Source organism: Megascapheus bottae, chromosome 1 (genome assembly GCF_031878675.1).
Source record: "Megascapheus bottae isolate mThoBot1 chromosome 1, mThoBot2.hap1, whole genome shotgun sequence".
Lineage (NCBI taxonomy): Eukaryota > Metazoa > Chordata > Mammalia > Rodentia > Geomyidae > Megascapheus > Megascapheus bottae.
The window spans coordinates 67,616,753-67,643,954 of NC_143509.1; the positions used below are offsets into that span (position 1 = coordinate 67,616,753).

Below are 27,202 nucleotides of genomic sequence, written 5' to 3' on the forward strand. Positions count from 1 at the left end.
ATTCTCACCCAGTTCAGCCATTGTTCTTCAGCTCTTGGTTTTCTATTGGCAAATTCAGAAAGGAGGTGTACCCAAGTGAAATATCTAGTCTTGTGTTTGTTTCTGGGATTTCCTTTTCCTTTTGGATCTAAGAACTCTGCTAGAGAGTAGATCTAGAGAAAGGAAGAAAGTTCTGTAAAGCATTCTGTACATGGAAGATGGAAGTGCAACTACAGATGAGGAACGCAAACATGGAGTCACATAGAGGGCAGGTGGCATCTCTCCCAGCCACCTGATTGGGATGGGTCACCAAGTTCACATGACAGCTGAGGCTGGGCTGTGTTTATTTCACTGAGCTTCTTCCTAACATGTGGACATTTTAGGAGAATAGTTCTTTATAAATATTAGTGTATTTATACAGAAAGCCAAAGTCATATTTAATCTCTAAGAATACTCAATATGCAAAACATTCCTATGAATAGATGTAGGTAAATATGCTACTTTCCAGTAGGAGAAAAATGTATTATGTCAACAAATTAGTTTCTTAACTAATAAATCAATTAGATCACTGTGGATCTTGTAAATTCAGTACTCACATTCAGCATTTTTCACTTTATGTACAGCCTGCCAGCTTCTTCAAGTTGCATTTGGGGGTCAGTGGCGTGTGTCCACATGTATCAACTCTTGGTGATCTGAGGAAATGAAATATCATTAGCATAGAAAATTCAGTGATGGTGTTAAAATCTCCAGGCTCCACATATTATTTCATGCCTTCCTGGGCTCTTCTAAGATAAGAATTTTATCTTCTTATCTCTCTTACCTTTCTGGGGATGTGCAGTGCAGCTGAGGTAACAAAGCCCCTTGACTCTTCCTTGTAACCCAGAGTCCTTGTGATGCTCAGGAAGATGCTGCCTTTTGGAGAAATATTCTGCTAAGTGAGAATGGGAAGCCAGAAGAGCAAGCCATTGACCCCATTCTGGGTTAAATCCTCTCTGGGTTGGGGTTAATTGTCCTCTGGATCCAGTGGAGAGTCAAACACAGATTCTTTTGCTCCTACGCTTCCCTATGCACATTGGCATTTATGTGCCCAGTCTCTGAATACCACATACAAATACTCCTGTCCTCTCTTCCTGCTTCTCATTCCTAATGACCACTTAGCCATTGGCCAGACCTGGGGAACACATAAGAAATTAAAGTACAGAATTAAACTGCCTTGTCCTCGTTTTAAATTTTATTTTATTATCTTTAAGTAGTTGTACAAAGATGTTGTCATTTAACAGAGCAGTTTACAAATGGAGTGCACATTGACGACTCCTTTCAACGTTCTCACTCATCTCTCACAATCCACTCATTTCCTCTTTTTTTTTTTTTTTTTTTTTGCTGGTCCTGGGGCCTGAACTGAACTCGGGGCCTGGGCACTGTCTCTGAGCCTCTTTGCATTCAAGGTTACTGCTCTACCACTTGAGTCACAGTACCACTTCCAGCCTTTTCTTACTAGTTTATTGGAGATAAGAGTCTCAGGAACTTACTTCCCCAGGCTGGCTTTGAACTGTGATCCTAGATCTCAGCCCCCTGAGTAGCTAGGATTGGAGGTGTGAACTACTAGTGCCTGGTTTTTCTTAATTTTGAAGAATATAGATTGAATCTTTGACTGCATTCTCCCTCTCTTCTCCTCTTCATTTCTCTACCCAATCTCCGTGTGTGTGTGTGTGTGTGTTAACCTCTTGAATTTATAAAAGTCCCCAAACCCTGGGATGGAATAAGCAAGCATTCCATCACTTGAGGCACACTGCCACCTTTTCAATTTGTATTTCATTTAGAGATGGGATCTCATTAATGTTTGCCTGGATTCTCTTCATATTTGAAACCCTTCTGCTATTGTGACCTCCTCAGCAGCTGACATTACAGATTGTCTAACTGCACTTAAGCTTTAATGGAATCTGGCATCCATATCGGGAAAGTGAAGGAGAGTAACTGGGTAAAACAAAAACCTTCCTGAGTCTTAAGTTGTACAGTTACAGGTTTTGTGTCACTGATAAAAAGGAAGGTAAAATGACAAAGGGAATGGTAATACAGCAGTGCTTTTGTCGCAATCCTGCCTGTGTGCAGAGTGACAGGGTACCTTCTAGAAGTACCCTCAATAATGTGTTGTTTATACCTATAGTGAGACTGAAACCAGTTCTGGTAAAAAGTTGCACCTAATGGTTAAATCATTTCCTCTAGTAAGGAAATGATCAGTTTCCAATTGGTAACATATTTGATTCTTAGTTAAAATGGGTACAACTAACTCTATCCATTTAACAAGAGAGGAACATGTTGGTTCATAGTGATATTGGAAGTCATTCCCCACCCCTCCTCCTCGTACTTGAGTTTGAACTCAGGAACTTGTGCATGTGAGGTACACTCCATCACTAAGCCATGCCTCCAGCCTAGAAGTTTTCTTCCTTTTCTTTTTGCCTGATTCCAGCAGGAATTTTTGCTTAGTCTCATAGGATGAAAGCAGACAGAAATGACATAGGACATTTATCAAGTAAAAACTGATATATTACAAATACATTGCAAATTTGTTGAAGGAAATATCTAAGTTCAGTAAACTTAATAAAACAGCTCAAATTCAAGATATGCACCAGGCTGCATTTAATAGAGTAAAGGACCTGCCTTCCAAGTAATTGATCAGCTGTGTCGACCAGCTAAGACCTTCCATATAAATTGCATTGGAATAGCCCATTCCAATCTTTCTTCTGCTGAATAGATGAATGAGTAATCTGTGCCCCAACTTCGTTCTCAGCTTCATTACCCATTACCTGCTGTTTTCTGTGCTGAATGACAAGTGCCACCTGCTGGCCAAATGGAGCATTTTCACGTGTCTCTTGATGGCTTCGCTAATTAGCAAATTAACTGGATATTTATTCTTCTAGTTTTAAAGATACCTAGGCAATAACTGGAAAGAGTTTGAGATAAATAAATACAATTGAAAGAAAGTAAAGTAAAAAAGGCCATAAAACCAATGCCTCTGGACTGTAGAATTTTCTTTGTGTGTGTGTGTGTTTTATTTTTTTTCTTTCCATATATTTTTTATTGTAATTAATAGAAGGGTTACATTATATTCACCAGATAGAGGGTATACTACTTCACATACATTGATACCCTTTCTCATGTCTTGGTCCCCACTTTCCTCCCCCCATCTCTGCCCCTCATCTTGTTTTCCCCCTTCCCTATCTGATTTCAAATAACCAAATACGTATATATCCAATATATCAGATAACAAGGTGAAATAAGAAAGTAAAGTGAAAAAGACCATAAAACCAATTCTTCTGGACTGTAGAACTTTAGATCTACAGTTAGATCTACAACTTAGATCTCCTTTTTACCTTGGACTGCACAATAAAGACAATGTATGCACACAGAGGATAATTTTAGTTACATTTCATTTAGGGCTGTTGGAACTGTTTAAATCTACTTAACACCATTAATCAATAAAAAGATAGATGATTGGTTATCTCATATTGTTACAGTATCTCACTTTGTTACCTGATATATCAGATATATTTGTATTTGGTTATTTGAAATTGGATAGGGAACGGGGGAAAACAAGATGGGGGGAGGGGGGAGGGAAATGGGGACCAAGACATGTGAAAGGGTGTCAATGTATGGGAATTAATGCACCATCTATCTGGCAAATATCATGTAACCCTTCTATTAATTACAATAAAAATATATGAAAAAAAGAAAAAAAGATAGATGATTACATCATTCCTTGAATGTAGTTGTTCCTCTGTAGCTAAATAATGTTAATGGATGATGCATTCACACAGTCAATGCATGCATTGGGTTCCATATTGCTTATATACTTTCTATGCTTTTCTGGATTAATCTTTTCTAGTAACATTGGTTTGTGAGCCCATAGTCCAGGCTCTTTCCAGTGTGACCCAACTTGTCTTCACAGCATCACTTTCCTCCAGTCTGTGTAGTGCTCCCTCCATATCCTAGATACTCCAGTGCTTTAGTCCATGCATTCCTGTGAGCAAGAGCCTCTGCTCTGCTCCAGTCCAGAACGAATGCCTACCCAATGTGAAATCATCTTTTTTATTTTGTTTACTTTCAAGAATACCTTTTCTATTCCCAGTTCCCTTGTCCTACATAGGTTTTTCTTAGAGTTTGTTTTTATAGATACTTATATATCTGACCCATTTTCTGTGTTAGACTATGAGTTTTAAGAAAGAATGGACAATTTCTTGTCCTCAAAGCACCTGAGCCAGGAACCATTGTGTAATAGGTATTTTCCAGTGAATATAGAATGGAAAGAATCATTTGATTTTTGAAGATTCTTTTTTGCACAAAACCAGAATTTTCTACCAGATTAGATTGGTTGAATTTACATAGATGGGACTTACCAAGATCGACATGTATTATGGGAGATGAAAGTGTCCTTACATTTGGCCAAAATATTGTTGCCTCTGTGTGAGAGAACAGAGAATTCACTTGAGGTTCATGGTTCTCATTGAACGAACAGACCCTGTAAGACGCCATGTGTTTTGAAAAGGAGCTTCAGTGATAGCATTTTATTGTTTTGCCGAGTCCATGCAGACACACACACACACACACACACACACACACACACACACACACACACACAGAGTGAAATGGTATAATAGAATAATTCCCACAGTGGTTGTTTTAGCAGTAAATGTAAAGCAAAGAAAGCTCATAGAACTTTCAGCAGCATTTTTCAAATTGAAATGGTGTAGCTGGGCACAACTTTGTAATGAAGAATGTGAATACATTTTCCCATTTAGAATTTAATCTTTGCATGGTGTCATTATAGCATAGGATGCTGAGATTTCAAATCTGTGCAGCTACAGTGACAGATGCCTTAGAATGTATATTTATGTATCAAGAGTAGTTTTAAGCATCCTTCTATAAACTGCCATGAGCTAAAATTTATGACAACTAAAGACCCATGTCTAGCGAAAGGCTATTACATTCATAGTGTTGAAATAGTTTGTATTATTACCTTTGCTATGAAGATCTCATTCCTCTGTGGTGATGCATGGCTTTTGCAAGAAGAATAATGCTTAATAAATTCATGCTTCTGTGCCTTGTGTTTGCAGCATACCAAATGAAATGTTAAGTGAATTGTTTATGATTAAGTAGTTCCAAAGTTGCCTGAGGGTAGGCACCATGTGTTGCTTTGCTTCTGTGTTTACTTCCCCTATCACACTGGGCCCATTGTGCACAGAGTAAAGAGCTAATAGAAGATTTGGAGCTTCTTTGGTTACTTACCCAAATGATTTTCTTACCTATCCTTTTCTGAAGATGTCATACTTCTTGACAGAACACTTCTGTTTCACTAAAGGAATTCAAGCAGCACCAGTGGATAGAGGGAAATCAAAACTGTCTGTCATAGTGGCACAGCTTGCTTTAGAAAGCCTAGGATATGCCTACTTTCTAGCTTCATAACTCATCTCTCCACCCCACCCCCGCCCCAGGAGATTGGGACAAAAAATATTATCTATTGTCTTCTGCTCCTGGGTTTCACAGAACTCGACAAATACTGATGCTGAAAGTCAAAGCAGGTTTGAGTCCAGAGGAAATGTGTTCTTTCTCCAAGAGCAACAGCAGTAATGTTGACAAAGGTCAGGCAGGCAGGCAGGCAGGCAGGCAGGCTGGCAGGCAGGCAAGGCAAGCTGGGCGCCTCACATCATCTCTTTGCATGCCAATCAGTCATTCCTATTCACATCAGCAGAGATGGAGAGAGATGTACAGGTTCTGTTGCCTCAAAAGATTTTCAGTGGAGAGAATACTAATTTGGGTTTGAATGCAAATGCACCTATTTGATCTCTGCCCTACAAAAACTCCTTAAGCACCTGAACTGAATGTACAACCAGCTCTCAATTTGTGTGCATGCTAATCAAGGACTTATCAGTGGCTGCCTGGTGTCCTACAACTTTAGGGCCTGGTCTCTGACAGCTGGGGAAGATTCAAATATATTACTTCCGATCAAAACAAGGGACCCCTGTAGCTCCTCACTAAGGGAAGGTCTTGTCTTAAGCCTGCATGCCAGGCACAGTGGACCTGCATTTCCCGCCCCTTCCGCCCCCTGCTGTTGGGATGTTTCTCATCTTATTTCAGCAACTCTTTCCTCTGACTCAGGACCAACTTCACAGTTTGAACTCAGTTTAGAGAACAGACCTCCATGATTTCTGTTGTTGAATTGGAACTCAAATCCCACATCTTGTGTTCCTGACTTAATGTTAAACCTTTGTTTTCTGATTAGCTTTCTGTATTTGTTTCTTTTCTCTGTTCCAACTGTGCAAGATGGAGTAAATTTCAAATTTCATTTCATTTGGGTTTGGTTTTCACCTGCTTTTTTTTTTTTTTTTAACCCTTCCCTTCCTTCAGTCAGTGTTCCCTGACTAGACCCTGCCTTCGAAGCAGGGCCCCAATATGTCAGGAACATGCATCCTCAGACCTCAGCCACCTGAGCAGCTAGGATTACAGGCATGAGCTACCGGTGCCTGGCTTTTACCATATTCTTTGAGAACTGAAAACATAAAATTATAAACATGGAGTTATAATCGGACCACAGAGAAGATGTGTGGAACAGAAGGAGGGGTACTGAAGCTTGAGCTTCATTTGCTTCATGGTGCTTTTAATCACTTCATTTGGCATATACAATTGGTCACCATAAGCTTTTTTAAAATATTTTTTATTGTAATTAATAAAAGGGTTACATGATATTTGCCAGATAGAAGGAGCATTAATTCACATACATTGATACCCTTTCACATGTCTTGGTCCCCATTACCCTTCCCCCATCCCCCCATGTTGGTTTTCCCCCCTTCCCTATCCAATTTCAAATAACCAAATACAAATATATCCAATATATCAGATAACAAAGTGAGATACTGTAACAATATGATATAACCAAGGGACAGCAAAAGAGATGAGAAATAACATAGTACATAAGAACAACAATCATGCATTAAATGGCTTTTGTTTCAGTATCCTGGAGGTCCTTTCAATTAGCTTCATATTATATGGCCTTATGTATCAAAGTTTTGCTCTATTGCAAATCTCTGCTAGTCGAGCCCAAGGTTTCTAATGATTATGACAAATGAGGGAAACCATTGAGCCTAAGTTCCTTTGAGTCTGGCTTACCATAAGCTTTTTTATAATAAAAATAATGGAATATTTTTAAAATAGTTGTTCCAGTTAACTTCCTCTTGAAGTTATTTTTTGTAGAGTTTTCATTGTTATCGATATTTTGGTGAGTTCTATGATTTCTGTGCCTACTAACATTATACATAGTACATAGATGGAAATGAGGATACTGAAAAGCATTTCTTCTTCTTCTTTTTTTTTTTTTTTGCCAGTCCTGGGGCTTGAACTCAGGGCCTGAGTACTGTCCTAAGGCTTTCTCAAGACTAGAGCTCTACCACTTGAGCCATAGCACCATTTCTGGCGTTTTCTATGTGTACGTGGTAGCGAGGAATCAAACCAGGGTCTTTGTGTGTGCTAGTCAAGCACTCTACTACTAGGCCAAATTCCTAGCCCCAGAAGCATTTGTTAATAGATTAGAATGTGCCACTGGTTCACTGAAGCCTGATCCCAGCCCTGTGATAACTGTGATTCTTATTTTCTAGATGAGAAAACTGAGGCACAAAGAATGAATTTGCCTACGACAGAGTTGGGAAAGGGCAGAATTCTGATTTCACCCAACCCAGTGGTCTCTAGACCCCTCACTCTATCACTAAACTGCATGGCCTTTTTTGACTAAGGTTTTCCCAAAAATGAAGGAATAAAAATAGACTAAAATACAGGATTGAAACTGGGCAGAAAGACTCATTCTATAACTGCAGCTACTTGGGAAAGAGAGGTAGGAGACTCATAGTTCAAAACTACCTCTGACAAAAGCATGATACCCTGTCTAGAAACAAATAAAGGTCAAGAGGGCCAGGTGAGTGATTCAAGTGGTAGAAAGAGAGGCCCTCAATTCAAACCTTAGAGCTGCCCAGAATATATTTACATCTCTCCTTTCTCTCTCTCTCTCTCTCTCTCTCTCTCTCTCTCTCTCTCTCTCTCTCTCTCTCTCTCTCTCTCTCTCTCTCTCCCTCCCTCCCTCTCTCCATACACACACACACATACACGTATAAAATGTTTCGTATGTACCCATGCATAGATCTACCTGTGCATCTATATCAGTCAAGTATAGATAAGAATGACCTAGGATTGACTATAATTTCACAGACAGTTTTCAGTTCAGTTACTTCTGGGCAGCGGATGTGGAGAAATTCGAGAGTGAATAATCCTCATGAGTTTTCTTGTTGACATCAGGTAGATTTGGAAGGCTGTCTAGAAGGAAAAAGACTTCAAAGCTCTTGAAGAGGAGGATACATGGAGTGGTGTGGGGAAGCTGCTGACAGCATTGACCTGCTTTCGAGTCCTGGCTGGTTTATAAACTGAGTGACTTCAGGCATGTCTGATGTCTATTACCTTTCATCCTAATACCCGCTCCCTCAAAATGTACACATGCACACACACACACACACACAACGGAATTAAGCTAGATGTTCACAAAGACTGATTTTAGGGCTGATGAGTAAAAGCTACTTTTTTTTCTTATAGTCTAAGTTTTTTTTATTAAAGAATTTATTAATATTGATTTTTACATCATATTTCAAATGACATATTTAACAAACAAGTATTCAAGAAGGGAATCTCTCTATATAATCACTGGCACTTAAATTTTAGAACATAATTAAAATTAGGCTGGGGTTTATGTGTCATAGATACACATTAATCTATGTAGTAAAACATTATGTTTATAGAGTTATAAATTTTTATGTCTATGTAGTTGAGTTTATATTTCCAATACCATGGCAATAGCATTGGGTACACAAATATTAAGTCCTTGCACTTGTACTGTTTTTTTTCTTCATATATTTTTTATTGTAATTAATAGAAGGGTTACATTATATTCACCAGATAGAAGGTGCATTATTTCACATGCATTGATACCCTTTTTCATGTCTTGGTCCCCATTTCCCTATCCCTACCCCAGCCTCTCATCTTGTTTTCCCCCCTTCCCTATCCAATTTCAAATAACCAAATAAGCAAATATAAAATATATCAGATAACAAGGTAAAATACTGTAACAATATGAGATAACCAAGAGTAGCAAAGGAGAGGAGAGATAACATAGTACATTAAGGACAACAAGCACTCATTATATGGCTTTTGTTTCTATATCCTGGAGTTCCTTACATTTAGTGTCATACAATATGGCCTTATATATCTTGATTTTACTCTATTGTAAAATCACTGCTGGGAGAGCTCAAGGTTTCTACTGATTATGACAAATGAGGGAAACCATTTAGCCTATGTTACTTTGAGTCTGGCTTACTTCACTTAATATGATTTTTTCTAAGTCTTTCCCATTCCTTAAAATGGGTTGATGTCATTCTTTCTGACAGCAGCATAGAATTCCATTGTGTATAAATACCACATCTTGTTGAGCCACTCATCAACTGAGGGGCATCTGGGTTGGTTCCATATTTTTGCTATGGTAAATAGTGCTGTATTGAACATCATTGTGCTATTGCATTTAGTATGTCCTTGTTTCAGGATGACTGGGTAAATGCCAAGTAGTGGAATTGCTGGGTCATAGGGGAGCTCTATATTTAGTCTTTTGAGGAACTGCCATACTGCTTTCTATAGTGGTTGAACAAGTTTGCACTCCCACCAACGGTGTAGTAGTGATCCCTCCTGGCCACATCCCCACCAGCATCTGTTGTTATTAGATTTCTTGATCATGGCCATTCTAACTGGAGTGAGGTGGAATCTTAGAGTTGTTTTGATTTGCATTTCTTTTTTGGCCGGAGTTGTTGAGCATTTCTTCATGTGTCTATAGGCCATTCTTATTTCTTCTTCAGAGAAAACTCTCTTTAAGTCTTGGCCCATCTTTTAAATGGGATGGTTGTTTCTTTGGAGATTAGTTTTGGAGTGATTCAATTTTTTGAGCTGTTGATATATTTTAGATTTGAGGCTTATGTCCGTTGTATGGTTAGTGAAGATCTTCTCCCACTCTGTAGGCTTTCTAGTTAGTTTGCTAGCTATGTCCTTTGCCTTACAGAAGCTCTGCAGTTTAATGCAGTCCCACTTATCCAGCCTTTCTCTGATTTGTTGTGTTTCTGGGTCCTTATTAAGAAAGTTTCGACCTGTGCCAAGGGGACCCAGTGTATCTCCTATTCCTTCTTGTAAAGTTTTCAGTGTGTTGGCTTTTACCTTGAGGTCTTTGATCCATTTGGAGTTAATCCTGGTGCAGGGTGACAAAGAAGGATCCAACTTTAGTTTTCTGCAGGTGCTTAACTAGTTCCACCAGCACCACTTGTTGAAGAGGCTGTCTTTCTTCCATTCTACTTTTTTGGCTCCCTTGTCAAAGATTAGGTGGCCATAGGTCTGTGTTTTACTATCTGGGTCCTCAGTTATATTCCATTGGTCTTCAGGCCTGTTCTTGTGCCAGTACCAAGCTGTTTTGAGAATTATAGCTCTGTAATAGAGTGTAAAGTTTGGTACTGAAATTCCTCTTGCACTGTTCTTTCTGCTAAGAAGTGTTTTTGCTATAGAGGGTCTTTTATTATTCCATATGAAATTTTGGGTGGCCTCTTGTATCTCTTTAAAGAATGACATTGGAATATTGATGGGTATTGCATTGAATTTGTAGATAGCCCTTGGCAAAATTGACATTTTCATGATGTTAATTCTTCTAATCCAGGAGCATGGGAGGTTTTTCCATTTCCTCAGTTCTGCTTTAATTTCATTTTTCAGGGTTTTAAAGTTTTCATCAAAAAGGTCCTGTACATTCTTAGTTAAGGTAATTCCTAGGTACTTTATTTTCTTTGAGGCTATTGCAAAAGGAGTTGCTTTCCTGATTGTTGCCTCGTTCCTCTCATTGTTGGCATAGAGGAAGGCTGTTGATTATTGAGGGTTAATTTTATGCCCTGCTACCTTGCCAAAGTTTTGAATCAGCTCAAGTATCTTGGGAATGGAGTCTACAGGGTTCTTTAAATATACAATCATGTCATCTGCAAAGAGGGAGAGTTTCACTTCCTCTTTCCCTATTTGGATCCCCGTTAGGCTTCCTTCTTGCCTTATTGCTCTGGCTAGGAATTCTAATGCTGTGTTAAAGAGGAGTGGAGAGAGTGGGCATCCTTGTCTCATTCCTGATTTTAGAGAAAATGGCGTTTAGCCTTTCTCCATTAAGTATACTTCTAACTGTGGGTTTGATGTTTGTTTGTGTTTTTTTGGTCATTTGTGGGGCTTAAATTCATGGTCTGAGTTCTGACCATGAGCTCTTTTGCTCAAGGCTAGCATTTCACCACTTTGAACCACAGGGCCACTTCTGGTTCTTAGGAGATAAAAGTCTCACAGACTTTCCTGCTGGGCTGGCTCGGAACCATGGTCCTCAGATCTCAGCTTCCTGAGTATCTAGGATTACAGGCTACCAGCACCAGGGAAGAGGATCTATAATTTTTTTTTTTTTTTTGCCAGTCCTGGGCTTGAGCTCAGGGCCTGAGCACTGTCCTTGGATTTTCTCAAGGCTAGAGCTCTACCACTTGAGCCTTAGCACCACTTCTGGTTTTTTCTAAGTATGTGGTACCAAGGAATCAAACCCGGGCATTTGCACTAGGCCAAACTCCCAGCCCAGGATCTGTAATTTTTAATACTGTTTTAAATGTAAACATGAGTATCTAGAACCAAGCAGATTATTATGTTAAATAATTGTGCAGATTCCTCTTTGCTCCAATTCCTACTCTTGGGACAGCAGATGGCAACAGGTAGATCAGATGTAATCCTGAATATACTGGAGTTGGTGCCATAGGCAAGGAAAGAAATGAACATGAATATTTATATAAGATAGTAAAAGCCACTTTCCCCACTAGAACTGGGGAGAAATAGGAGGAAATCTCTTCAGTTTCTTCACTAATAATTAGAAATTCATCTGCAAGATTCATTCAGACTTCAAGTTTGGTAAAATTTAATAGAAGTTTTATCTGTACAAAAGCATAAAAATATTTTCTCTTTAGTTCCACACAGCATTGGTACAAAAGTGGAAAGGAAATACTCTGTTTTCTAAAACTGTAAGTCTAATATCATTGGACCATCTGTAGAAGAAAAAATTGTTCATGCTTTTAGAAATGTAGATACCCGATGGACTGAACAAAATTCTCTGAAACTGGAGCCTACATTTCTGTCTTTCTCCTCAGACCCTTATGTACTGGAGACATTCATGGCTTCATTTCTACCTTAAAGATCCCTCAGTTTTCTTTGTTTCCAGAGACAGTTTCTTCTTCTCCTTTTTTTTTTTTCTTTTTTGTTGGTTGGTTTTTGGGCCTGGGAGTTGTCCCTGAGGTCTTCAGCTCTAGGCTACCATCTTACCCCTTGAGCCAAAGCACCATTTCTGGTTTTCTAGTGGTTAATTGGAGATAAGAGTCTCATGGACCTTAGTGCCCGGGCTGGCTTTGAACCAAGAACCTCAGATCTCATCCTCCTGAGTAGCTACGAGTACAAGCATGAGCCACTGTGCTTACCAGAGACAGTTTCTTGGACATAGATTTTGCTGACTCAGTTCGTGATCTACAGAACTTTCTAAACTTGTGAAGAAATGTAATTATTTTAAGAGAGTCTAGGAGTATCATTTAAAAACAAATATTGATATTCACAAGATTGCTCACATAATATATTTTATAAAATCTGAAAAGATGATAATGATGATAAAAAGCAATGTTCTTGTTAGAAAGCAGCTCCCTATAAATATCATTGATAAAGTGGGAAGATTAAGTGCGTTAACAGCGTAGTTTTAGCAAAAAAGGTAATCAAAGATGTAAAAATGTGTTCCTCAAAGAAAATAGCTGATTATTTAATTATGCATTAAACATTTTCCAGCCAACCTCAAAATGTATGCAGAGACTCTTCATGTATTGGTAAGATGTATTTAGTACTAGAAAAATACTGTTTCTATGAATTGGTAAACTTCTAGGGAAACTAACATTTTTTTTTTTTCATTTAGGGTCAATTTCATTTTATTGTGCCTAACATAGGCAAATTCATTTAGCACAGTGCTCACTGCGCATCTGTTTTTATAGAAGTTGCTTTACTGGGAAAGCCAAAATTGTCTACTTTCTGTGTTAATGCTTTTGGAAACCCACTCTCAATATTATATCTTACTATTGTGTTGTGGCCTTTTCCTTTGTATTCTTTTGCACTGGTGCATTTAAAATGCAAGTATTTCCTTCATGCCCACTATAATCTAGACATTGTATATTATAACATGAAAGAATGCTGGCCTCAGCAAGGAGTGTCAGTTGAGTGCCAGAGAAACAGTGAATGCGAAATAAAGCACTCAGAGTCATGGGTAATAAGTTTATTATGTTAGGAAGCTTTATTTCTGAATAAGGGAGAAAATGCAGTTTTAAATACAGGGATAGGCAGAGTTGAGATAAATGTATGGTTGGGAGACCTTTAACACAATTTCTGAAAAATAAGAAAAAAAAAAGGATTCAGTGATGGCAGGAAAGAGAATTGTGAGAGCAAGGTAGAGGGTATAGGCGGAGGACCTCTTGTCTTCTAAGGCCATGGGAAAGAAGTTAAGGGTACTTATACACATAGTAGTCGCTTTAATGCTGCTTTATTTTTCTCCAAAGTCAGTGAGAGAGGAAGGCTTTATGGAGAGAGTACAAGGAAGATTTGAAACAACCTTGTGTGTGAGAGGAACAGAAACCAATTAGGGAGAAGTGGAAAGATTGCCCAGAAGGTGAAGAAGGTGCACGATTCTATGGTACAGACTCAAGAGATTTTAGAAATTAGTTATTTCTAAGCACAGATTTAAAATAACCGATGAATCAACTGAGCCAAGACTGAGAACATCAGAGTGGGGTGGCACAGTGCAGCTAAGAGGAAGGTCTTCTTTTCTCAGGTAGAATGAGGGATGGAAGCAAAGTCAGCAGAGGTGTGATAGCCAGGAAAGACAACAAAGGAGGAAAAGGAAGTTTTGAGGAATGTAAAGAGCACTGATCATCCTGAAAGGATAGGAAGAACTGGAAATTATAAGGGAAAGGGTTTCATAGTTAGAAAATTTCTAAGACAAAAAATATTGATGTAAATTGCTGATGTTGAGCTAGCTCTGGGATAATGAAGTGAACCGTGATAAACCTGTGCAGGTGACTTAAAAGCATGCCGTGTGCCATGCTCGTGCCTGTAATTCCAGCTACTTAGGAAACTGAGATCTGAGGATCACAATTCAAAGCCAGCCTGAACAGAAAGGTCGGAGACTCTCATCTCTAATTAACTACAAAGAGCCAGAAGTAGAGCTATGGCTCAACAGCAGAAATCTCAGCAACAGGCCCAGAAGCCAAGCCCTAGGACCAGCAAATGCACACACACACACACACACACACACACACACACACACACACACACACGCAATTCATTCTGTCAGTCATCACTATTTTATTGAGCATTTATAACTTCCTAACATTGTGCTAGATACTGAAGACACAAGGAAAGATTCTGAATTTCACGAGCTATTGAGAGAAATACATTGTGAAATAGATGATAATGCAGGAAGGCAAAATGTTATGGAGGATTTCTGATATAGGTGTGACTATAAAACATAGCATCTTTCCATTGCTTTTTCTAAAAGTCTCCTTAGAACAACAAGGAAAACAGAAGACAAAAATACAAATTGACGTTGCCATTAAACTAGAAGACTTACAGCATGGATTTCACAGGGATATTCAAAGGATTCAAGATAATGTAGGGGTTCCACAGGAGGAAAAAGAGAGAAACAGGAGAGAATGCTCAACAATAGCATGTCAAAGACTAACAGTGTAGACACTGACTGAAGAAGGGGACATATCTAGAGATTGAAAGCTGTGCCTGTTGTCTATCATAGCCAGCAGGCAACGGAACCGCCCCCTGGACCAACCCTGGTAAATAGAAGTAGATGTGGCATCCACATGAAAGTGCAAGAGGCAGCTTAAAAGATGCTGTTGCTGACTCCTATGAACTAAGGAAAAGTTCTCCACCTTTTACCAGTGACCTTTGATGTGGCTGTTTTCTGCTGTAGCCTCTTTGCAGTCATCTTGGGTTCCAGGAAAGATTTTGATAAATATCCTATGTGAAAGACAAATGTCCCCTCAAACAGACAAAACCTGGAAACTCAGGAGACTACTAATCTGGCAACTTGTTCCTGCTCTGTCCTATAAAACGATGACACCTCAAAACCTCTCCAGGGACAAAGATTGAGCCAATGATCTACCACATCATATCTGTGACTTGAAATTGTTTTTTGCCAGTCCTGGGGCTTGAACTCAGGGATTGACCACTGTCCTTGGACACATCTTGCTCCATGCTAGTGCTCTGCCACTTGAGCCACAGTACCACTTCTAGCCTTTTCTGTGTATGTGGTACTAAGGAATCAAACTCAGTGCATGCTAGGTGAGCACTCTACTACGAGGCTACATTCCTGGCCAGAATTTTTTTTCATATAATTTTTATTGTAATTAATAGAAGGGTTACATTATATTCGCCAGATAGAAGGTGCATTAATTCCCATACATTGATACCCTTTCTCATGTCTTGGTCCCCTTTTCCCTCCCCCCCACCCCGACCCCTCATCTTGTTTTCCCCCTTCCCTATCCAATTTCAAATAACCAAATACAAATATATCCAATATATCAGATAACAAAGTGAGATACTGTAACAATATGAGATAACCAAGGGGCAACAAAAGAGATGAGAGATAACATAGTACATTAAGGACAACAATCACTCTTATGGCTTTTGTTTCTATATCCTAGAGGTCTTTTCTTTTAGCGTCATACTAAAAGGCTTTATGTATCTAGGTTTTGGTCTATTGCAAATCTCTGCTATGAAAGCCCAAGGTTTCTACTGATTATGACAAATGAGGGAAACCATTGAGCCTATATTCCTTTGAGTCTGGCTTACTTCACTTAATATGATTTTTTCTAAGTCTTTCCATTTCCTAACAAATGGGTCGATGTCATTCTTTCTGACAGCAGCATAGAATTCCATTGTGTACAAATACCACATCTTGTTGATCTATTCATCAACTGAGGGACATCTAGGTTGGTTCTATATCTTTGCTATGGTAAATAGTGCGGCAATGAACATCGTTGTGCTGGTGGATTTAGTATGTCCTTGTTTCTGGACAATTGAGTAAATCTGGCTGGAATTTTTAAACTGTGTACCTTTCTCATCTTCCTTCTCCCATCCCACTTCTTTTTATTTAGCCAAGGCCCATCTCTGTTCCTCTGAAGACTAGCCTAAGATGGGCTAATGCGCTGTCTTCCCATGGCTGTCATGTAATAAATTTCCTTTCTATGTTCTATACCATGTCTTTCTTGTTTGTTTGTTTGTTTATTTGTCACTCCTGGGGCTTGAACTCAGGGCCTGGGCACTGTCCTTGGATACTTTTTGTTCAAGGCTAGTGTTCTGCTACTTAAGCCACAGAGCCACTTCTAGCCTTTTCTGAGTATGTGGTACCAAGGAATTGAACCCAGGCTTTGTGCATGCTAGACAGGCACTGTTCCACTAGGCTACACTACACTCATGGCCCTACCATGTCTGTTTATTGGGTAAGTGGTCAGATCTGAATCCCTGAACTTTGTGAGCCTGGAATCTTAAAAAACCCAGTTTCAAAATTATTGAGTCACACATGTAAAAGCAATGCTTTTTTTGTTTTGTTTTTGTACAGATAAGAAGAGAGGCTTTGCTTTTTGTTTGTTTAGTTATGTTTTGTTTTTAAGAATTGCCCTGGCATTTAATTTCCTTCTGACCCCTTCCAGTGGAAAGTTCTGACAGATTAGTCTTGGAAAACTCAACTCTTATGATGTTGTGTTTAAGAAAAAACCCTCAAGTGTAACATTTAAATAAGATACACTAAAAAAAGGAAAAAAATCTAATAAAAATTATATAAGATACAAAGGAGACATCACAAAGGAGAAATGGAAGAATGGTTGACATGATAACATTGATTGAGATACATTATACCCACAAATTAGTATATTGAATTGAAACCCCTTGTACAAAATAATTTAAAAACTGAAAAAACTCCATTAGAGAAAAGTAGGAAAATATTCTGGCAAAAACTGCTGTGAATAATTTGAATAAACATTCTTAAAAATCAGGAAAGATTTTCTTCATTACATACCCTCAAAAGATCTACAAAAATCTTATGACAAAAGGCATTCTGTTTTGGTGTCAATCATTGGGCTTGAACTCAGAACCTGGATGTTGTCCTGGAGGTTTTCGTTCAATTCTAGCACCCTACTGTTTAAGCCACAGTTTCACTTCTGGCTTTTTGGTGGCTAATTGGAGATAGGAATTTCACAGACATGTCTACCCAGTTGTTTCTTAGATCTTAGACTTCTGAGTAGCTGGGATTACAGGCATGAGACAGTGGCACCATTCTCAAGGTCATTGTTATTGGTAAAGACTAAATATTCTTCCTTTGTATGAGGGAATGAGACAAGAAGACTAATTCTTAGCACTTCAGAGACAGTGTAGGAAATAAACAGAGAGAAAAGCAGTTTCATGGCAGATGAAGTTGAACATTCCATTCTTTATAGCTAATGAAATTCACAAACTGATTGCACCTGCAATCAGTTACTAGAACTAGTAAACTGAGTTATATTGACAGATTAAAAAACAATGTGTAAACATTAGCTATTTGTATATATAATACTGAATTGCTGAAATATGCCAGGAAAACATTATGTTTACTTAAGTTTATTGTAATATTTTTTCCCCTGAAAGCCTCAACTTATCTCATCAAGTAAGGTCACAGGAACTGCAGCCACCTTGCTCTTTTCAGCTCCTAAGGCGAGCAATTAAAATAGATTAATTGTTTGTGTCATGTGTGTTTCTTATGAAAGCCAAGCTTAACAAGAACTAGTGATTTCCATGATTTATGAGGTTCTAGAAGTTTACCAATAATAAATCTTACTTGGGACCGGGAGTGTAGCTTAGTGATAGAGTGTTCGCCTAGCATGCACAAAGTCCTGAGTTTGAGTCCTCGGTACTATATAAACAGAAAAAGCTGGAAGTAATGCTGTGGATCAAGTGACAGAGCACTAGTCTTGAGAAAGCCCAAGGATAGTGTTTAGGTCCTGAGTTCAAGCCCCAGAACTGGCAAAAAGAAGAAAGAAAAAGAAATCTTACTTGTTAATGTTTCCTCCATAGATTGATGTATTCTGATTAGGGAAAATTTAGGAAAAATACAAAATTAAAATAATTTGCTATCCAACTCCTTTTGCAATAGCCTCAAAGAAAATAAAGTACCTAGGAATTATCTTGACTAAGAATGTAAAGGACTTAACAACTCTAAGATTCCACCTCACTCCAGTTAGAATAGCCAGGATCAAGAAAACTAATAACAACAGATGCTGGAGGGGATGTGGCCAGCTCTTGGTGGGAGTACAAACTCATTCAACCACTATGGAAAGCAGTATGACAGTTCCTCAAAAGACTAAATATAGAGCTCCCCTGTGACCCAGCAATTCCACTACTTGGCATTTACCCAACCGTCCAGAAACAAGGACATACTAAATCCACTAGCACAATGATGTTCATTGCTGCACTATTTACCATAGCAAAGATATGGAACCAACCCAGATGTCCCTCAGTTGATGAGTGGATCAACAAGATGTGGTATTTATACACAATGGAATTCTATGCTGCTGTCAGAAAGAATGACATCGCCCCATTTGTTAGGAAATGGAAAGACTTAGAAAAAATCATATTAAGTGAAGTAAGCCAGACTCAAAGGAACATAGGCCCAATAGTCTCCCTCATTTATCATAATCAGTAGAAACCTTGGGCTTTCCTATAAGAGATTTACAATAGAACAAAATCTAGAGACATTAGGCCAAATGGGACCACACTAAATGTACGGACCTCCAGGATAAGGAAACAAAAGCCATGTATGAGTGACTGTGGTCCTTAATGTACTATTATTGCTCATCTCTTTTGCCATCCCTTGGTTATCTCATATTGTTACAATGTTTCACCTTGTTATCTGATGTGCTTAATTGGTTATTTGAAATTGGATAGGAAAGGGGGGGAATCAAGATAAGCGGGGGGAGGGTGGGAGGGAAATGGGGACCATGTCATGAGAAAGGGTATCATTGTTTATGAAGTTATGTACTTTCTATCTGGTGAATATAATGTAACCCTTCTATTAATCACAATAAAAATTATTTATAAATGAAAATAATTTGCTATCTTACAACTCAGGCAGGATGTCAATTTAAGACATTTTAAGTTATTTTATTCTGATACTTTCTATGAGAAATATTGACCCTATATATACATCTATATATGTTTATTTTTCTGAATGTATGTATTGTATACATACATATAAACATTTATATAATATATATTTCTGTATATCTGTATATATTTTTCTAAATACATTTATATAATTCTTATAGTTTTTAATGCTTGTTAAATGTCATGCAACATTATATTTTTCATATATCTACTAGAATATAAAATTCAGAGGTTAGACAAGACTATTTTTTTTCAATCCTGGGGCTTGAACTCAGGACCTGGGCACTGTCCTTGGGCTTTCTCTCAAGGCTAGCACTTGATCCATTGCACCACTTCTGGCTTTTTCTGTGTATGTAGTACTGAAGAATCAAACCCAGGGCTTCATGCATGCTAGGCTAGCACTCTACCACTAGGCCAAACTCCCTGCCAAGGAGCCTCTTTTTGAACCTTTTGTTTTTCTTTGAATACCCCCAGATCCTGCACTTCTCAGTTATATCAGACCCATACAGATATGTAGAAACCTCTTTACAATATTAATTATTCATTTTTCTTAACAGAGATGTAAATAATACATTGTATGCCTTTGGCACTTCTGCAATACTCACTTTAAATACTGAACCATTTGTTTCCAGAGTGTATTTGTAGTTTGTGTTTTCTTTACTTGTATCTTCTTCTCTAGGAAAGAATCAGGGGTGCATTCACTCCATGAGAGCTTGGAACTAGCAATGGTCTCATAATTAAATTCCCTCCTTTATTATTTTATGAATTGTTTAAAGACCCTATTATATACAAATACATGCACACACAAGCATGTGCACACACAAGCATGTGCACACACACACACACACATATATAGTATATATGGTATACACAATAAATTAAGGATTATGGAATATGAGAAATTTAACCCAGAAAAATCCTCTCCATGCTGCTCCAATATAATATATACTATCAGAAGGAAAATGACCCATGTGTTCATTTGTGTAATGTATATGAAAACTTTCTCCTTTAATAGGAGTTTACCTAACTGAATTTCAGAACCAGGCTCTGGATTTATCCTTTTTATTTATACTCAGTTTTTACCAGCATCTGAAATTGTCTGGGGTGGAAAGCAGCAGAAATCACTTACAAGTAACCTACCCTGGGAAATACGTTGTAAGTGTTGTTATAAAGCCTCTATAATAGTAGTAATAGTAAGATAATCTCATGCCTTCAGGTTCTGTCTACAGATGACTGTGATAAGACTTTATCAAGTAATAGTGGGGTGTGTGAAGGAAGGTGGAAACCAAGCAGATCTTAGGAGCCCAAGCACTGTTGAAGAGAGGATTCGTTGGCTGGTGGTGTTGGGGCAGCAGGGGACAGACATGCTTAGGAATACCAACATGTCTGTCACTTATGCTCTACCCTGAAGTCTTCACCTTCTGCTAGTTGTGTTTTATTTCTAGATGACAGTCAACAGGGAGATACATGTGCTGTAGCTCTTCCAGAACAAATGTCTTTCATTGGTCGAATTAGCAGGAAGCGAGAGGCAGGAAGTAGGAAGTGGAATGAGGGCAGTGATGAGGACTTGGACTCCGGTGAATCAAAGGGTGAAATAAAATGGGGTCTCTGTATTCAAACTCAGGCTTCTTTTTATAATTCACAAATAGTACAAGGGAAATGTGTGGTGATAATTCTATGGAAGTGTAGCCTGTAGCAAAGTTAGACCACTTGATTCTGTTTTGAAATCAGACTTCTTCTCATGAGCCATGATAGCAGTACATAGTTACTAAAGTTGGTATAGGAAGCTTTTGAGTTTTAAGTTTTTTGGTAGCAGCAAGAAATATGACCTAATGCAATGTGATGCGGGAAATAGTCATCTGTTTCCAATTATCTGGCTACCAAACATAACATTGATTTTTGTTCTCTAAGGAAATCACCCAAACTCAGATACTTAGGATTGCAAGTGACAACTTGAAGCATGGATATCGTTCCTCCCTTGAGTTTTCAGTCAACCAGAAAGACCAAAAAAGAAATCCAGAAGGTGGAGATACTTACAGAGAATATGTTCCCAAAACTAAGATAATGAAGGAATCTATTTGCAAACCCCAACAGCAGAGAGATGCAGCAGCTCTGCCAGAAAACGTCAAACTAGCTCAGAGATCCCAGGTACTATTTTTCTTTTACTTTTTCTCTTATTCACAAAATGTGCAATAATGTACTTGTCCTGGAAATAGCATTCAGTAAAGGTTTTGGTTCATTTTCACATTTTTGAAGCACTCTAATTATAGGATGTACATTGCAATCTGTGTTTCCTGGACAGAATCCCAATATCTATTTTTTTCCTCCCTTCTCTTTATTCTTTTTTTTTTTAATGAAAAATTGGATTGTGGGGCCGGAAGTTTGGCCTAGTGGTAGAGTGCTTGCCTAGCATGCACGAAGACCCAGGTTCAATTCCTGGGTACCCCACACATAGAAAAAAAAAGCCGGAAGTGATGCTGTGGCTCAAGTAGTAGAGCTCTAGCCTACCACTAGCCCAAGGACAGTGCTCAGGCCCTGAGTTCAAGGCCCAGGACTGGAAAAAAAATTAGATTGTGAATATCAGCACAGTGTCTGCAGAACTCACACAAGTGAGGAACCCTTAAAAAAAGTCCTGGATGGGAAAATGGTTTAAATCTATTTTTTAGAGAAAAATGTCCCCATAGGATGAACCTCTAATCTTTAGAATTTTGTATTTAGGACTTTATAGAAAAAAGTGCTTTGTTAAATAAAGTATACATAGGTTGTTAGCCCTATCATCAAGGTTCTGGAAAAGTAGGATCCAGTCTGAGTTTTCAGATTCTTTTTAATAATTGTACTACTCCCATATCTTCATGTATCTGTTTCTTTTAAATCAGTCATACCATATCAACAATTTAATTCCTTTTTGTCTTAATATTCCATTTATAATTATTACAACAATAAAATCCCTACAGTTGAATGAGTGTTCCTGTCTCAGATTTAGTGCTGAGTGTTTATACACATTATTTCATTAACTTCCATTTTATATCCTTTTGTAAGTCAAAACTGATGGTTTATATTATCTACCTGGCTCACCAGATTTGACCTTTAAGGCCTTTTAAACATTGTCACAAATTAAAACCACACTTAAAAGGTGGATATGAGGCCAGGAGTTTGGGCTAGTGGTAGAATGCTTGTCTAGCATGCACGAAGACCCAGGTTCAATTCTTTGGTACCACATATATAGAAAAAAACTGGAAGTGGTACTGTGACTCAAGTGGTTGAGCTCTAGCCTTGAGAAAGTCCAAAGACAGTGCTCAGGCCCTGAGTTCAAGCCCCAGGACTGGCAAAAAAAAAAAGTGGATATGAGCCAGTGAGGCAGATATTCAAATGAACTGCTGTATAAACTCACATGATCAGCTAATACCTGCTGAGTTTGTTCTCTGTTAAGACACTGTATTAAATGGTGGGTGCTAAATTATTGAAGGCATAGTTCATACAAAAGGAATTATTTTTTTTAATTTTTTATTGTAATTAGTAAAAGGGTTACATGATATTTGCCAGATAGAAGGTGCGTTAATTCACATACATTGATACCCTTTCACATGTCTTGGTACCCATTTCCCTCCCCCCCCACACCCCCCACCCGTCTTGGTTTTCCCCCCTTCCCTATCAAATTTCAAATATCCAAATACAAATAAATTCAATATATTAGATAACAAAGTGAGATACTATACCAATATGAGATAACAAGGGACAGCAAAGGAGATGAGAGACAACATAGTACATTAAGGACAACAATCATTCATTATATGGCTTTTGTTTCACTATCCTGGAGGTCCTTTTAATTAGCTTCACATTATATGTCAAAAGGAATTATTTTGAACAATAGTCACTTTATTGAAAGCTCTCATACCTTTCTTTGTAATATTTTTTGGCAAATTTTATACAGGTTCTTTCTGAAATTCTTTAGTGAAAATCTTTATTCTTTAAAGAAGCTTCTTTTCATTGCACTTTTAGGTAGCTCATCATCATAAAGTAGCTGAAGACAGTTTTCTTATAATTGTAAATTTTTCATCCCCAATCTTTTCCCGAGACGATATAAGCACATAGAATGTTTATCATCTATACAACTTTATGTTTTTTGTCATTTTTAATTGTTTCATATTTAAAAGTAATATTTCATATTGCAAAGGGCATTTATGTAACACTTCCGTGTTCAAAGCAGCAAGTATTTCTAATAAAGAGATTCCGTTGCTTTTTTTTTTTGCCAGTCCCGAAACTTGAACCCTGGGCCTTGGCACTGAGTTTCTTTTGCTCAAGGCTAGTGCTCTACCACTAGCCTTGAGTCATAACACCACTTTTGTTTTTTTTCTGAGTAGTTTATTGGAGATAAGAGTATCTTGGGCTTTCTTGACCAGGCTAGCTTTGAACCATGATCTTCAGATCTCAGCTTCCTCAGTAGCTAGGATTATAAGCATGAGACACCAGCACCTGGCAAGATTTTATTACTTTATAGTCATATCTCCAAACACTGGATGTTTGATGAATATATTAGGTATGCGATTTCAAGATTTGTGATTTGTTCATTTACTGTGTAATTATGTTGTATACTCTTAAAACATAGAATAGATTGAGAAGTTGATAGTGTGTCCAGGTATTAAAATAACATATTTAGACTTTATGAATGTATATATATATATGTGTGTGTGTGTGTGTGTGTGTGTGTGTGTGTGCATGAGTGTAAAGCTACATGAGTATGCACACATATATGCATTCATATATACATTCATACCGACTTTTGTAGATTTATAGGTACATGAATGTATGTTAGCAGACATATGTACAATATGTAAGTGCATCCACATACATATGCAAAATCATATGTACCATTCTCAAGCTACAAATGTTCACTCGTGCACAAAACCATATATAGTTTCTTCCCTCATGAAAGTTAAAGCCTAGTAATAGGAAGCAGAGATATTCAGTCTAGAGTCATTTCATAGATAAATTTACATTGCAGCCACAATAGTTTTTTATTTCTTGTTTTGTTTTGAGATGGTTTTGCCGTGTTACAGAGGGCCTGCTTCCCACTTCAGCGGGGACTGCAGATACATCCCTTGCCTGCCTCTGTGGCAGGTCTTTTTTATGAACAGTAATTCATTCATAAGCTTCTGATGGGGGTATTTAACTATGGCTGGTAGGATGGGATGACTTTCCAGAAAAAAAGATTCATAAGCTTTTATGATTCAATTGATAAAATGAGAGGTAATACATTTGCAAGTATTGTACATCATTTGCTAAAGAGGGCTGCAGGCGGGGTCAGGAGCATGGCCTCCTGGCCTGCCTCAAGCCCTGGGTTTGATTCCATGGTACCAGATACACAGAAAAATTCAGAAGTGGTGTTATGACTCAAGTGGTGAAGCGCTAGCCTTGAGAAAGCCCAAGACAGTGCACAGGCCCTGAATTCAGGCCCCAGGACTGGCAAAAAAAAAAAAAAAAAGAGGGATACAAGGGTGGGTATAAGTTGTTTCAAGAGGACAGCTGTAGGAGAATAGAGTGATAGAGAATGGCTGTGGGGTGAGAGGTGTAGGGAGTGATCACCACACAGCTCCATAGGCCTTGAGAAGCACATTTTCATTTATCTAAAAGCAACAGGAAACAACAGGAGAGCATCAGTAATGTGCCTGGACTTTATTTATTTTATTTTCTAAGATGGCATTGCTTTGGTTGAGTATGGAAGAATAGTAGGATCATATCTTACAATCATTTGACCCGTATATAAGAATACATAAGAAGGACCAGGAGCATAGCCTAGTGGTAGAGTGATAGCCTAGCATGCATGCAGACCTGAGTTCAATTGCTTGGTACCACATATAGAGAATAAGCCAAAAGTGGTGCTGTGGCTCAAGTGGCAGAGTGCTAGCCTTGAGCAAAAAGTGTTCAAGGACAGTGCCCAGGCCCTGAGTTCAAGCCCCAGGATTGGAAAAAAAAATAAACACACATACACACACACACACACACACACACACACACACACACACACGCACACAAAAATACCTAAGAAAAGCCTTCGGTTGATTTTATCTCAGGAATGCAAGGATAATTTGATATACATAAATCAATAAGCATAATACAGGAAATTAACAGAATTAAGAGCAAGAATCACATGATCATCTCAACAAATGCAGAAAATGCCCCTGAAAAATCTTCCTTTCATGATAAAAGCTCTGGAGAAGATAGAACAGAAGCAAGGTACCTCAATATAATAAACTGTATAAGCCTAGAGTTGATATACTAATCATGGAAAAACAAGCTATTTCTTCTAAAATCAGGAACAAGATGAGGAAGTATATTTTTCTGTACTCCTTTTCAATGTAGTACTGGAATTTCTAGCTAGAGCAAAATGAGAGAAAGACATAAAAAGGATCCATTGAAGAGGAAAGGAAAAAGTCAAACTATCCCTATTTGCAGATGATATAATATATCTAAAGAACTCTAGAGACTACTCTCCCAAGCATATCTGCTTTGAAGAAATCTTATATGCTTCACATGCTTGATAAAAATGGGTCTGGAATTTGAGTTTTCATGAAGTACATTTGTCTTTATTCATATAAGTTTTAAGCCCTTATTGTTCCTCCTAGAAAACTGATTTTTTTTTTAATTTTTTGAAGCTTAGAACAACATACAATTGTTTTCTCACATTACTCCAGGTCAGGAGACTGATCAGAGTTTAGTTGAATCCTCTTCTTAGGATTCTATAAAGCACAGGATGTTGGCAGGATTGAATTTCTTTTTGCAGTTTAAGATCCTCTTCTTGCTCACCTGGTTGCTGGTAGAAACCATTTCCTTGTAACTTCTCTCACTAGCTTTGGCCATTTGTAATACCTTGTCATATGACCCTTTTCCTAGGTGGTCCACAGCATGGCTCTTTGCTGGTGGGTGAGTCTTTTACTGCTAAATCACCTAAGATTCAGTTTCACAAAATAAAGTGCAGTGAGACTGACATGCCATTCCATCACTTTTGTTAGATTCTATTGGTTAGAAGAAAGTTGCAGGTGCCACAGTCTCAAGGATAGATTATTCTGAGAGCATGGGACATTTGGGGTCAAGAACAGAAAGGGTGTTTCTGTCACCAAGAGCCAAGCAAGTAATGAAAGGAAATCTTTTAAAAATACCAGAGCCAAATTGAAATCAGAAACCACTGAAGCTTGTCATTGAAGTGTTTTTAACCTTTTCAAGTAGAAAGAAATATTGTAAATGTAAAAAAGTGACTATACCTTCCATGTAATAATAGGTATGTGTAATTTTCATTAGTAATAATATCAGAAGGTTCTTTGAAATCGTGTCTTATATTCCCTAGAAGTATCTGTGTATGCACATATTCATATAAACCATTATTTATTTAGAATATGGATAGTAATTCATGCAGAGGTTTGCAAACTATTCATTCATGCAGACTTTTGCAAACTATTAAAATTCATGCAGATTTCTGTGAATACTACAGGCCTCTAAAATCACCTTTGAGCTCCATTGTTCATGCAAGTCAGTCATACTTAATTTGTCTTATGGCATTTTTTTTTCCCTTTTAGCAGGACCTGGGCACTGTCTCTAAGCCTCTTTGTGCTCAAGGGTAGTGCTCTACCACTGGAGCCACAGCACTACTTCCAGCTTTTTCTTAGTAGTTTATTGCGGATAAGAGTCTCATGGGCTTTCTTCAACCCAGATTGGCTTTGAACTGTGATCCTCAGATTTCAACCTCCTGAGTAGCTAGGATTACAGGCATGAGCCACCACTGCCTGACATCTTGTGGCATTTTTTAATGTGTATTAATAGTTAATCTTTACATATGCTTATGCAAATCATCCCCCACTCCAAGATAGTGTTT

General features: G+C 38.1%; 1 protein-coding gene across 1 annotated transcript in view; it reads left to right on the forward strand.

Moving 5' to 3' along the window:
* Positions 1-27,202, forward strand: part of Morc1 (MORC family CW-type zinc finger 1) — a 146,369-nt gene that overhangs the window by 75,506 nt on the left and 43,661 nt on the right. Inside the window, exons 20-24 of the mRNA XM_090330932.1 lie at positions 17,821-17,886; positions 21,247-21,483; positions 21,906-21,925; positions 24,373-24,412; positions 26,462-26,464. Coding sequence (XP_090187058.1) covers positions 17,821-17,886; positions 21,247-21,483; positions 21,906-21,925; positions 24,373-24,412; positions 26,462-26,464 — 366 coding nt within the window. The remainder of the gene's footprint in view (positions 1-17,820; positions 17,887-21,246; positions 21,484-21,905; positions 21,926-24,372; positions 24,413-26,461; positions 26,465-27,202) is intronic.